At 37.4% G+C, this 13,611-nt stretch overlaps 1 protein-coding gene across 5 annotated transcripts in view; it reads right to left on the bottom strand.

Moving 5' to 3' along the window:
• Positions 1 to 13,611, bottom strand: part of LOC135206163 (solute carrier organic anion transporter family member 3A1-like) — a 297,764-nt gene that overhangs the window by 24,300 nt on the left and 259,853 nt on the right. For 2 of the 5 annotated variants that reach the window (XM_064237447.1, XM_064237446.1), the window contains exon 2: positions 13,509 to 13,611. This exon is cut by the window's right edge and continues 249 nt beyond it. The exons of the other annotated variants lie outside the window; for them this stretch is intronic. In XM_064237447.1, coding sequence (XP_064093517.1) covers positions 13,509 to 13,611 — 103 coding nt within the window. The remainder of the gene's footprint in view (positions 1 to 13,508) is intronic. 5 annotated transcript variants of the gene reach the window in all.

The following is a 13,611-nucleotide window of genomic DNA, read 5'->3' as shown; positions in this document are numbered from 1 at the left end:
GCTGGATAGATTCAAAGATGGCGGCTGGAGATTTTGTGATGAATACAAGGCTGAACATTTTACAGTAAAATAAGTTCGACTGACTGGTGAGAATCTATTGACAAACCAACAGTGATCTAGGCATTTATGATCAATCCAGGCTATCGGGAGACTAGGTTCCAATCTCCACAGACACTTTTTCAATATCATAATCCTGATGGAAACTTTATGCCTCCATTTTCCTGACTCATCGTTTTTTGTTTTTTTTAATGGTCTACTATTCGCCGTCAAGGTCTTCCTAACAGTTTTACAGTCACTGAAATTCATACTCTGGTTGTTCTTGTGTTCTCAATCTCGCGACCTACATCAGAACCACTGGAATGAAAACAATAATCCAGAGATGCTGAAACCGACAACATTCCCCAAGTTTATTATCATGACGTTTCCTCTTCCACGGTTTTCCTCGAAAATCATTCCTCACGCAGGTCTTATTGGAAAGCCTTCTTCACACACTTACAACAACGAGACTCCAACAACAGCAAGAAAATATACTCGGTATATATAAACCAATCAATACCTGAAGTTCTATTAAAAAAATAACGTTGCTAATTTTTATAGCAACAAGAATTCTAGCTGAAAGATTTTACGGTTTAGAAATAACCATCCAAAATGGATTCTTTGTCTGTAAGATACAGTCAAACTCGACTTTTTCCAAGAATCTTTAAACCAATCAATCTAATTTTTATTTTTATTTTTTTTGTAGAACGAAGACTTTTGTGTGTCCTTTCTATTACCAAGATTTACGACTGTAAAACTCTGCCATTCTGAGTCTAGTATTTGCTTCATTTACTTTCCTATATTGAACATTCACTTGACAGTTATGCTATTTTTTTTTTTTATAAAATACTTACCATTACTTTTATCTAATTTACTTAACCACTTTTTTACGCATATAATTTCAAGGAATGTATACGACTCGTTATATATATGTAAAACACACAAAATGAAAAAATTAAGCAATTCACATTTAAGATTCGTTTTACTGAATTAAGTAATTTTTGAATTTAAAAAATAAATTCTTTATGTACTGAAAACAAAAGCTTATGATTTAGACGCATCAACAAGAGAAAAACGAGATCTATAAATAAAACCATTTCCTTTAACCTTGACCTTGTACAAATGACCTTGGTCAGATCACGGCACACCCTCTAATCCTAAGCAAGAATTTCCTTCTAACTCTCCCTTTGAACTTCACGTTTTCCATGATGACCTTAGTTCAAGGTCATGGTCCAAAGCAACCTTTGTGTCACGTGCTTGCCTTTGAAGCTCTTTATTTATAGCCAAGGAAAAGTGAGACGCAGATGAACACAGAGTGACTCCTATTCAACATCTTTCGCTAGACTTCTTTTTACCTCCTCCCGTAACCTTCGCCGATTCTCCAAAATGAAGTTTTACTATGGTCTGGTATACAACCCACGTGTTTATCCTGGATAAGGTAAACAAACGCCGCCCCAACTGGTCCGTATAACCGAGATGAAAGGAGATTAAACACTATCTACTTTACTTTCCACGTGGGGATAGTTTGACGATGACTTCAGAATTGGGGAAAGTCAGTGCCAAAGCTCACGGTAAACACTCCAGACAAACGGCATCAGTCAGTGTCAATTCCACTCCCTAAAAACAGACACTTCAGAAAGAATAAAATGTCCCATTTACTTTTACACGAGGCAGTGTTCAATAAATGCCTCGCTCTAACACGAACGGTAATTCTCATCAATCTTGACTTCTATTACGTAGAACTGGACATTCGAGATTCGCGTTTACTACAACCTCAGATATGTGAAGAATATCCCTTCTAAATGGTTATCTCCTGCAATGATGTGTAGTAGAAGCCCGTGAATTCTCTGCAAACCACACAGTTCAGTCACTAATCGGAAAGAAGCCCTTTGAAAATAACGAGAGCCGGTTTCAATTACTGGGGAAATATATTAAAAACCATTGTAATTTAGAACTGTTTAAAAGTTAACATGCCGCTGCACAAAATACTGTAATTATGCAAGTAATGAGTTTTTTTCTTGCTCCGAGAGTGGGTATGTCTTAAATTTACCACCAAAATCTACGCCAAGGGAGACTACGCCTTTAGAATACGTAATTCGAGTTTTCTAATGCAAAGCCTTACCAGAAAAAAACTTATACACTTATACAATGCATTTACGAAGGAAAGAACAATAAGAGCACAAATTTAGTGGGAAGAAAAAGAGCAAAACATATCCTTGAAGTGGTTGATATGCCCGCCTGAAAGATGCTAGGTAGGTTAAAGAGAGAGAGAGAAGAGAGACGATGGAGGAGAGATGAGAGACGACGAAGAGAGAGAGAGAGAGAGAGAAACAGGTAGCAGAAAGAGAAGCTTGAAAGGAAATTAAAAGGAACCAAACAGAAAACTCAGAGGATGCATGATCTGCACGAACAAATGTGGAAAGCAGCCGCAGAGAAGGTGATGGCATGCCAGTCATTCTGACCTCCATTCAATCTGAAATTAGGTGTTCACGGGATAAAGTCATTCTAGAATTGAAAGGTCACCGAGTTGACAACATTGAAATTTGTTCATAATAATCATTCTCTATCGATCTATATATACATATATATATATATATATATATATAATATATATATATATATATATATATGTATATATATATATATATATATACATATATATATATATATATATATATATATATATATATATATATATAATATATATATATATATATATTTAAATTTTTCTTTAAGTTTATATTTCTTTCTTCTTTTTAAATATTTTTTTCCGCGGCAATATAGCTTTCAACAAAATTTCATATCATTTGCTGCGAGAATGAATCACTGTCGCCTGGTACCGAAATTTCTTCGTGCTTTCCTCAAGATGTTTTAAAATGATTCTGTCTCCAGCTCCTGAATGGACGAGACAAAAGCCAATCGAGCATGCATATAGGGCCATAACTCAGTGGGTCCACTGACTCCAAGGCATACAGTGGCCATCTCCGGGATCCTCCAAGACGTACTGAAGCCTTCGGACTTTGGAGAATGCTCGTGAGCAAAGAAGGGGAAGTGTATGGTTAAAATGGACTGGATGACGAAGCAGATGGACTCCAAGAGGTTTTCCAGAGGGAAAAGTACATCGGAAAAACGTCAGAACACTCCAGTCTACAGCTGCCGACTGATGAAAATAGGGACTACTTTGCGGAACAGACAAGTAGTATGGAGTCAAGGTTCTGCCTTCTGCGTTTATGGATTTATTCGGCAGCTCTACAGTTGTATTGTCACTTAACGACGCCAAGTTCTTCATCGGAATAAGGAAGGAAATAATCAAGACGAGAAGAAGACGTAGCACGTAGGAACTCAAGAATTTACACGAAATGCAAGGTCGATAACATGCCCAAAATTACCAACCGGGGCAGTTCTTCGCTCGAAATAAGAAAGAAATGAATAAATACAAGAGAGGACATCTGCGTGGACGTAAAATGAAGAATGTTGACGAAGAAAAAAGTAGTGAACGTGAAGTGCTAGAAGCTGTTTGAAAGATTTTAGATTCACAGAATTACTTACTGGAGAAGCAAGGTAAAATCGAAGGGATGATCAATATCGTCAGGAAGAGGAAATCCCATAAGATTAAAGACGACGACTCGTTAAAGGAAAGGAACTGCTTATGTAACAAAAAAAGAAGTGTTTATATGGTTATAGCGATGATAAAATTATCTAAAACCTTCGGGATCTTCCTTGAAGACATTTTGGAATCTTTCAGTCTCCGGCTCCTAGAAGGACGTGAAAAATGCCATTAGCGCATGCGCCGAACCCCAAAATCTCCAGGAATAATCTCCGATATGCATCAAATCGTCTTGAAGTTAAAGCCTTCAGAGAGAGCAAGTGTCATATTTGAAAAGCAGGCTAAGAGAAAGCAAAGAGTATGGTGAAAGGATTTGGATATCAACGAAGAGCATCGAAAAGAAGATAAAGAAACTAAAACCGAACTTCCTGAAGAAACCAGCATTAACACAATGGAAATGGAAATTAAGATACGAACAAGAAAACAAGAAGGCCTTTCTCAGGATGGAGACCAAAAGCAAACCCTCCTCTAAAAAGAAGGGCAAGGCCAAAAAAACCCCAAGGCAGTGGCACACCAGTTTCTTACGGTCAACTTTGAAGGGCAGGTTCCGACCCTGAGTCTGCTTCCTCGGAGGAAGGCAGGTATCCCGCCAGGCTGGGGAAGTGGCCCTGGAGAAGGCCCAAAAACTTCAAGGATGAGGACCCAAAGACCCCAAGATTCACTAGTCTCTTGAGGTCAGCCTTGAGGAGAAAGGTCCAACCCAGAGGCTGCTTCCTCAGAAGAAGGCAGGTATCCTGCCAGGCTGGGGAAGTGGCCCGGGAGAAGGCCCAAGAACTTCAAGGATGAGGGCCAAAAGGCCCCAAGGTTCGCCAGTCTCTTTAGGCCAACCTTGAAAGGGAAAGGTCTGACCCAGAGGATGCCAATTTCAATTCCTGATTGAGTGACCAATTTAGGAGAGGTGCATGAAGACCAACTATGCTCTCTTAGCCACAGTAGTCAACTGAGTATTTGACAGTTAGCCGACGGTGTTGCATCACAGACAGGACAGGATAGGCGTCTAAAGAAGGTGGCTAGCAACCGTCCCTCAAATGACTTGATGAAAACCAAAACGTTACACTCTCTGGACCCACCACCTTCAAGGGAAAAACAGGTAGAGTGCAGTATGCATATGTATTACTGTGTATATATATATATATATATATATATATATATATATATATATATATATATATATGTGTGTGGTGTGTGTGTGTGTGTGTATGCATGAGTGTACATGATTCTAATAATACCGAATATGGTAAGCAACCCATCTCAACCTCATCTCCCTTTGCAAAGAGTGACGTGAGAACAGACGACCACGACGACGAATAAGCAAAATATTAAAAGGAAACATGGAGCCAGGTATACCTCCCTTAAACTTTACACCACCACTAGGTTTTTCGAAGCCTTACACTAAGGTACTGCCACAGAGGATTAACAAAAAACCGGTCTGGGGGAGGACCCACTTGAAATCGACACCGTACGTCATGTAGCCACCGTGACAGTACAGGCACGGAGATATATGTTATATATATATATATATATATATATATATATATATATATATATATATATATATATATATATATATATGTGTGTGTGTGTGTGTGTGTGTGTGTGTGTGTGTGTGTGTGTCGTGTGTGTGTGTTCAGTATTTTCATAGTTTAGCCTACCAAGGATGAAAAAGCCTTTGAGAAATTATGGAAAATTACATTTCCTTTAGAATAATCGTTCTGTTTAAGAAACAAAATACGTACAAGCACGACAGATATGATAAAACTACAATTAGCACTTTACATACTAAACAATATGTGATGCTCTACCAACAAATCCTTATTAACCAAACTTGTTCGAGAAATGCAACGAAAATATTGCGCTGGAAAAATTGTTTCAATTATGCAACGAGAGTATCGAGAATAGGTGCAGCAAAAATTCGTTTCCTGCATCTCCTGTGAGAGAGAGAGAGAGAGAGAGAGAGAGAGAGAGAGAGAGAGAGAGAGAGAGAGAGAGACTAAGCTGGCGTGGACCCTCTTAACCGCGTTACTTGTTTTCGTTGTTCAGGAAGCAAATATTTTTGTGACCGTATGATGCGATTATCTTCATCGAGTTACAGGATCAAGAATTCTCATTTTCACAAAATAATAACGACAAATACATAAGGGACTGTGAAAAAAAAATATGATTCAACATAAAACGAATTAAGAAAAATTAAATTAATCACGTTAGAAAAGAAGACAAGGGGAGGAGACAAAATTTACGTTTAACAAATAATTCTAAAAGGTGGGAAGACTATCCAGTGTAAAACGTGCCAACTCTTCAGAAGATCCTGCGCATATAACGAAGAAAAATGACGGACCAGGGGTGGTAAATGTATCAGTCCCTAACGCAAAGACACAACAGCCGTGTAACTACAAATTCCAATGAAAATACAGTGCAATGAATGTCAAAGGGAAGACCGGTGCGAGCTTCAGCGCAGTAACAACCGTGGTCACCTGGAGACCTTTATAAAGCACACATCAATTCGAAACACTATTTTTCGCGAGAGTTTATTACCATCATTTCTTCCGAGCGGCAGAAAAATCATGAAAAGTACCAGTTGCTCGAAAATCGATAACGCTGTCGTAACTGCAAAAAAAAAAAATCATTATATCTTGCAGAATTAGACACAACAGAGCATGTACAGAAAGCTGGAGGTACGATTCTAAAAAACGAGGTTAATTATCAATTTACAAAAGGCAGGAGGAAAGCTAAACAAAGATGTTTGATGTCTTTTAGGCCTGTAAATACACAGAGAAACCAGCCACAGCAAGCCCCGATCAGCAGACTGATCGCTTCGCTCAAATTTCAACCATAAAATAATGGCTATGTTGACATTCTGACATTTTAATGTCAACAACGGACTTTTCAAAGCTGCTCTTCCTAGAATGAATAGTTATAGAATGTACCAATTTAAAGTGAAAACATTTCAAGCTATGATTCTCGTTAAGTGGACGAGCGAAGGCCACTTCAGTAGGATTTTTTTCGTATTGCTGAAAAACAGACGAGAACAAACCCACGTACAGACAATTCTCGGGTTGCATTGTCTAGTAGAAAATGTTACATCATTTTTGCATCAGCTACTTTGCCTTTAGAGGCACCCGACCTCCACGGAGAACGACCAAACTTTCACAACTCTGTCAAGTTTACATTTCGGAGTTGGCCATAATGAAAGGATTTATTTCATATTCCAAAAAATAATTACAGAATTAGCACGTCGTTATCTCCAACACGGAGGATATGAGCTTCGTTCGGTGTGTGCGTCAGTCTGTAAGAGGGATGACGCAAAAAGTAATTGAGAATTTCTGCAAAAAAAAAAAAAATAAAATAAAATAAAATAAAAAAATAAGTTTAAAGTGGACATTGCCACTGGCAACGAGTTAGTAGATTCTGAAGTAGACGGGAAAGCTTCATACGGGAACAGACGGAGGAGCTGTTTTGGTCGTTCGTTTGCTCAGCTTTGTCGGAGGTTTGCGGTCTCGGAATCCTCTTTTTTTTTTTTAATGTCCTTCATCAAGCCTGGGCAACAGACTGGCAATTGTTCACCAGGGAGATCGAATATTATACCAGAAAATAATCGATCTATATAAAAAGAGGCGCTGAACTCGGAAAAACACTGACAGATTCGGTAGCGCAGCAGTTGTAAAACTGGGACGATCTCAATTTTGGAGGTTTTCGCGAGAGAAAACACAGACTTTCTCATCTTTCTTTCGTGGATGACAGTAAAGATCGATCTCACCTCCCGCTGTTTAAATGCTGGTGATAAATGACTGTCACTGTTTGAGCTTCACTGGAGGCCATCAACCGCGCTACGATAAAATTCTCAACATTTTAAAATCATTTTTAACATGTTACATTACACATTTTCAGTAATGGTAGTATTCCAAGGCACTTTTATTCATGAACAAAAAAATTGTAATGGAAGAGTGCATCTTTTAAATTGCAAAGTTAAGAGAGACACACACACTCGAAAAGCTCTATTTTCTTTATTTTCTTCTGAAAGTATAATTCATAACCTGAAACATAATCAGAGAAACGTGAATTTAAGAACCAATATGCATATCATTCTTTTCTTTAATATTCCAGGCTCTATATAGCAGCTGAAGTTTGATATCTAAACATACACTGCGCCAGAAGCATGCATATTCAGACACATTTAATAATCGTGGAGTGTATGTGCTTATGAATTTTTTTATATGACTAAGTAAACAAGGTTCACACCGAAACTTTATAATATCTAATATATATATATATACACACACACACACACACACATATATAGTATATATAATATATATATATATATATATATATATATATATATATATATATATATATATATATATAAAGTTTCGGCGTGAACCTTATCTACTCAAATTCATAAACACATACACTCCACGATAATTAAAAATCAAAGCTCAATCTCTTTTTAACTTATGTGAATACAAATATCAAAGAAAATAACATCCACTTTTTGCATCAAACAATGCCTTGACATTTATTGTAAACAGTTCGTTGACCTGCATTTAATTGGAAGCCATTTCCAACATAAATATATTTACCGCCGCAATCACTACCAGCCTTTGAGCTGACATCATTACAGAAAACTGTACTTATAATAATTATAATGATATATGAAAATCATCATCATAATAATCATTCATTATTGTCCGCTCTCAGTCGGAGGGATTACAATGACGACGTTCGTGGAAATGGCCGAAATACGGAGACAATGGCCTATTCAACTGCTGGCGTTTACTGACCAAATAATACCGCGACTCTGGGGCAGGTGCGGTGCCGGAAATAAGTGCTGATTTCCTTCTAAAATCTGCGTTGGGAGAGAGACTGTACGTACCTCCGACCGATGAACAGGAAATGGGCAAAACACCCAAAGAAGACATGAAAGTAAAACGTAAACTACGCCTGTCATTGTCCTGCGAGATGTAATTTCGACATCACATCGAAACAAACAGCCAAGATTCACAACCTTGTTACTGTAGAGGTTCAATGGGATGCCATCCGAAAACGGATCAGCGTGTGCTGTTGACTCGACCAGGAAACAACGCCAGTCAGCCCTTCTTCTTTGCAATACGACCACACCCGTGCAAGCTGAAGACTCGCTTATTCTACAGCTGCAATCAAACTGGACCTATAGTTTCGGATGGACAATCACCCGTTTCATGTAAACATTCCTTGCTTACATTTTGGACAGAAACATTATTGACGTAGATTTTTTAAAAGACAGTTTAAAATTAAGAGGCAAAAGAGTTTGAGACGCAAAACTTCACATTTTGTTAACTCATAATGAACACTCACTACCCTAACAGAATGTCGAATTGGTGCAAATATGAGGAAACAGGCAACAAGGAACTGTGAATATGTAAATAAAAATTCTATAAAAATAAAGAAAACAATCTTTTATTGTACCCCCCAACAAGTAGCTCTGTACATTACGAATGTGAAAGGTTATTGGGTGTAAGTACAGATTCCACAGTCTATATAATAAGGTACAGTGTATCTGAGAGTAGTAGAAGCTTTATCTTCCACAAAGCCCCCCCCCCCCCCCCCCCCCCAAAAAAAAAAAAAAAAACACTCCCCAAATAATTTCAAGTTTCCTTATGTCTCCTTTCCCACTTTTCATTCTCTAGAATCACTTTCGTATCTTACATTCTTAAACATCAATCTCACACATAAAGGTTTCCTTAATGTCTTAGAAAATATTTAGACAGCACAATTTACGTCAGCATGAGCGCTTGGATACTTGGCTAGATTTAATCACAAGTTTCAAACCTGGCATGAAAAAAGTCTTCAGTTCTTATCAACTGATAAGGGATATAAATCGAGACGCGACTTGGCAACCTACCCACACTGGTTGCATGTTTGAGCGTATCTTCAACATACTATAATTCTAATAATAACCTCATAAAAGCGCGTGCGGGGATAAAAACGGATAGATATATGATAAAACTCTAGCCGAGTTTATCTACTAAAAAATCACGGACACATGTATGAGAGTGCAAATGTATTTCTGCGTTTGCACGTTTAAAAAGTCATTTGTCAATACAAGCGAATTATATATAATAATATATATTATATTTATAATTATATATATATTAATTAATATATATATATATATAGAATATATATAATAAGATATATATTATATATAATATATATATATATAGAAAAATATAATGTATATATATTATATATATATATATATATATATATATATTATTATTATTATAATATATATATATATATATGAACCACACATATATATACATACAAACAAGAGGAGGGCATTTGAAAGAATAAAAAAATAAAATATGTATCCAAACCACCACTCATGTATCATCAAGTATCTTATACGAAGCCGGCTCAAAAAAAAAGGCACCACGTGACCCACGTAAGCGAGCCACTCGGCAGAATATTCAGCCACCCTAACTTCTCGCAATCCTTAATTGTGAGATACAGAATAATTCTTCGCTGGGAGAAAGTACAGATGACCAACTTACGCGCGTAAGCTTTCTTGTTCTCCGATTCTGCGCGGAACTGTGGATCACCCACATGACAGGAGCAGCATCACAGTTTGTTCGTATGGCGTTTTTACGCTGCATGGAACCAGTGGTTACACAGCAACGGAACCAACGGCTTTAGGTGACTTCCGAACCACGTCGAGAGTGAACTTCCATCACCGGAAATACACATTTCTCACCCCTCAATGGAATGCCCGAGAATTGAACTCGCGGCCACCGAGGTGGCAGGCCAAGACAAAACCGACCACGCCACTGAGGCGCTTAGCAGCAGCATCACAGAAACAAAGGTTTTATCTCACCACTTACTTTAATTCTCAACAGTGGGTCTCGAGCTAAACCGCTGATTAGACTTACCGAAACTAGCTGTACGGATCCTTTCGGCCCGTACAATAATCACAACTGGTGCACAATTCATTCCTAAATTTTCAATACGAACGGCTGAGCAGAGAGAGAGAGAGAGAGAGAGAGAGAGAGAGAGAGAGAGAATTCTAAAATAATCTTACCTACCAGTCGTCAATCGAGTTTTAGACTAACTTCTTTTTGGCAAATCAGAATTAAAACTAACCAACTGTGAAGTCTCCTCCCCTTATTGGCTGCTCATAAAAGCAAAAGGTCGTCCTGACAAAAGGATAACTTAATCAGCAACATAAAACGAAAATAGCATTATCTAAGTTTACAATTACAAAACGAATTACCCTGAATTATAAGGGTAAAGTTTATCTCATCGACATCAACTAAAGAATAATCCTACAGGGAAACAGAAAACCCTATTGACGACCAGGTAAGTAAATTATTCCTTCCACTTACACAACGGACGTAGAAATAGTTATACAGATTTTTTTTTCAAACGCATTCAGGATTTATCGCTGGCTATCAATTTCGACAACGTTGAAGGAGCACGCGAACAAACGCTACGGTGAACTAAGAACAAACAACCGGTAGCTTGTTCTATGACATTTTGCGCAATATCCCGCGTAAATTACGAGAGTTGGTGCGACCTCCGGTCAATTTATGTAGTTTTGTAGTGCTACTCAAAAGTTTACGCGTACGCATTGAATCAAATTTAGCATTCGGAGACCTCAAGGATCTCTTAAAAGATTTTATGGCTGTTTACAGAGAGAGAGAGAGAGAGAGAGAGAGAGAGAGAGAGAGAGAGAGAGAGAGAGAGAGAGAGATACAACTAGACAGAAATTAAGTAACCATATTTTTGTTTTCCTTTTAAATGATATTTTACGATCTTGGTCAAGCAATTGCATTTTTGTTCTCATGCTTCACTCAGACCGCTTTCCATTTCAATCTGGAGTTTGTTTTTCATCATATTAATTAAAAGAAACGAACCGCATTATTACCTTTCAAGTCCGTCAAGGATATACTAATGCAAAAAAAAATAATAATAATAATAATAACCCCCAAATTTAAATCTCAATACATTCATTATCAAGAATTTCATTATCAACAAAAATCAAAATGATTCTGACGCATAAAACTACACGATTTATACATAGACGACTCAACTTGATAGCTAAAACATTTCGAAAGACACTGAAAGACCTGAGTCACCTTCATTTCAACGTATCAAGTAATAGCTACATTTGATCACTCTGCTGTGGAAAGCTACTTTGCAGTTATTGACATTTTAAGCTTATATATAAATGTTTGTTCATAATAATAATAACAATAATAATAAAATAATACTAATAATAATAACAATAACAATAAACACCCAGTAATAATCAATTAAATCTCCACTCCCTATACAGACAGACTCACAGCTATATTTTCGATTACAGATTCACAGAATGCAATTGTCGCTTTTCGCTTTTTCTCAACTAACGAAAGCTCAGGTGCTATCAGGCTCCATCACAATCGGGAACAGTAAAATGAGAAAATAAGATTAAAAATAAAATATTCACTGAACACATGACATAAAGGTCACTCGGTCAATTAGTATTATCTAAATGGTATAAGCCTAAAGAAAGTGAATATGACTATATGCCTTACACTCAATGGGATGCTTTTAATTACTTAAATTGAACAACGGGCAGCACATATAAGTTTACATAAAAAATTCATACACTATTAACTAAGCAAATAAAAGATGAATAGAAAAACGTACGCAGCGTTACCAGTGACTTTAGAAGGCCTTTAGTGGCTTCGGCTAAGTCCTAAGGTTGAGAACACTAGTCACCTAGTGTTAAATTAATCTCCTGACACTATAAGAGACTTACGACGAAATAATAATAGTAGTAGTAGGGATTTGTCTTTACAACGACTCGTATCAAGTCGTTGAGGGAAAAAAAACACTGGCCATAAAAAGCCCATAACTTCGAGTACTCCATATAAAAGATAAAAATGGCCCTAACTTAACGTTGACCATAAATTCTGCTCTTAGGGTCACGTTTTCACAGCCAACATACAGAAGTAGCAACCTTATGTTTACCCAAAATGCGACTGTTAATTCCTATGATGGGTCATTTTCCAATTACACCGTTTCGAGTAGTGGTCGCAGTATAGCTGGGGCTCGTCGACGTGGAACGGCTATGAGCGGTCTTGACGGAGCTAAAGGAATTCGTAGAGAGTAGAATAGCAATGTGCTTGGGATGGCGTCCTGAATACGAAAAAAGGACTAGCATTGCTGATTACTTCCCTGTCCTAAGATGCGGAAGAAGAGTTGAAATACTCAACTGGAAGTGTACTCTCTGAATGGTCGGCATAACTGGGTATTTATTGCGAAATTTTGTTTTATATTTGTAACAAAACTTGAATTGCACAACCTTAAAAACACCTGGTAACATAGATATCGAAAACACGATAAAGAATTAATATACACACCCTCTATCTCTATATTACATGTATATTAGTATATGTGTGTGTCTGTGTGTGTATAGTTTCAAATACCTACAATAATTTACAATCAATACATCAGGGACATCGATAGCCACACCGTATATTTAACCCCCACCCCCCCTGCCCTCTCATCATTTCTTTGCTGTTCCATTTATGAACTAAGATCAACGCCTCCGTATCATTATTTACTTGCAGATATAACAGTTTATTAAAGTTGCATCTAAATGAACCCTTCCATAAGACCAAATAAAAATCTATCGCCGATTCTTATATGAGTTTATAAAGAAATACAGTAAAACGTTCCGGGAAAATGGTTGACCTTTTATTATTATATGGGGAAGCAATCAAATGGTCTAATAAAAAAAATATGTTAGCCAGTCTCTCTCTCTCTCTCTCGATGAGAGGATCCAGCTCTCTCTCATTTCGAGGAAATGATTCATCTCTCTCTCTCTCTCTTTTATTACCTTGGAGGAAAGGAGTCGACATCGGGCAAGGGCGTAAACTGCTGCTGCTGGTCGTCGTACTCCTGACGAAGTGTTGCTGACTCCTCCTGCCTCACGGGGCTGT

Source organism: Macrobrachium nipponense, chromosome 29, assembly GCF_015104395.2.
Source record: "Macrobrachium nipponense isolate FS-2020 chromosome 29, ASM1510439v2, whole genome shotgun sequence".
Lineage (NCBI taxonomy): Eukaryota > Metazoa > Arthropoda > Malacostraca > Decapoda > Palaemonidae > Macrobrachium > Macrobrachium nipponense.
The sequence above is the reverse complement of the archived record's forward strand: the minus strand, read 5'-3'. Positions and strand labels throughout refer to the sequence as shown.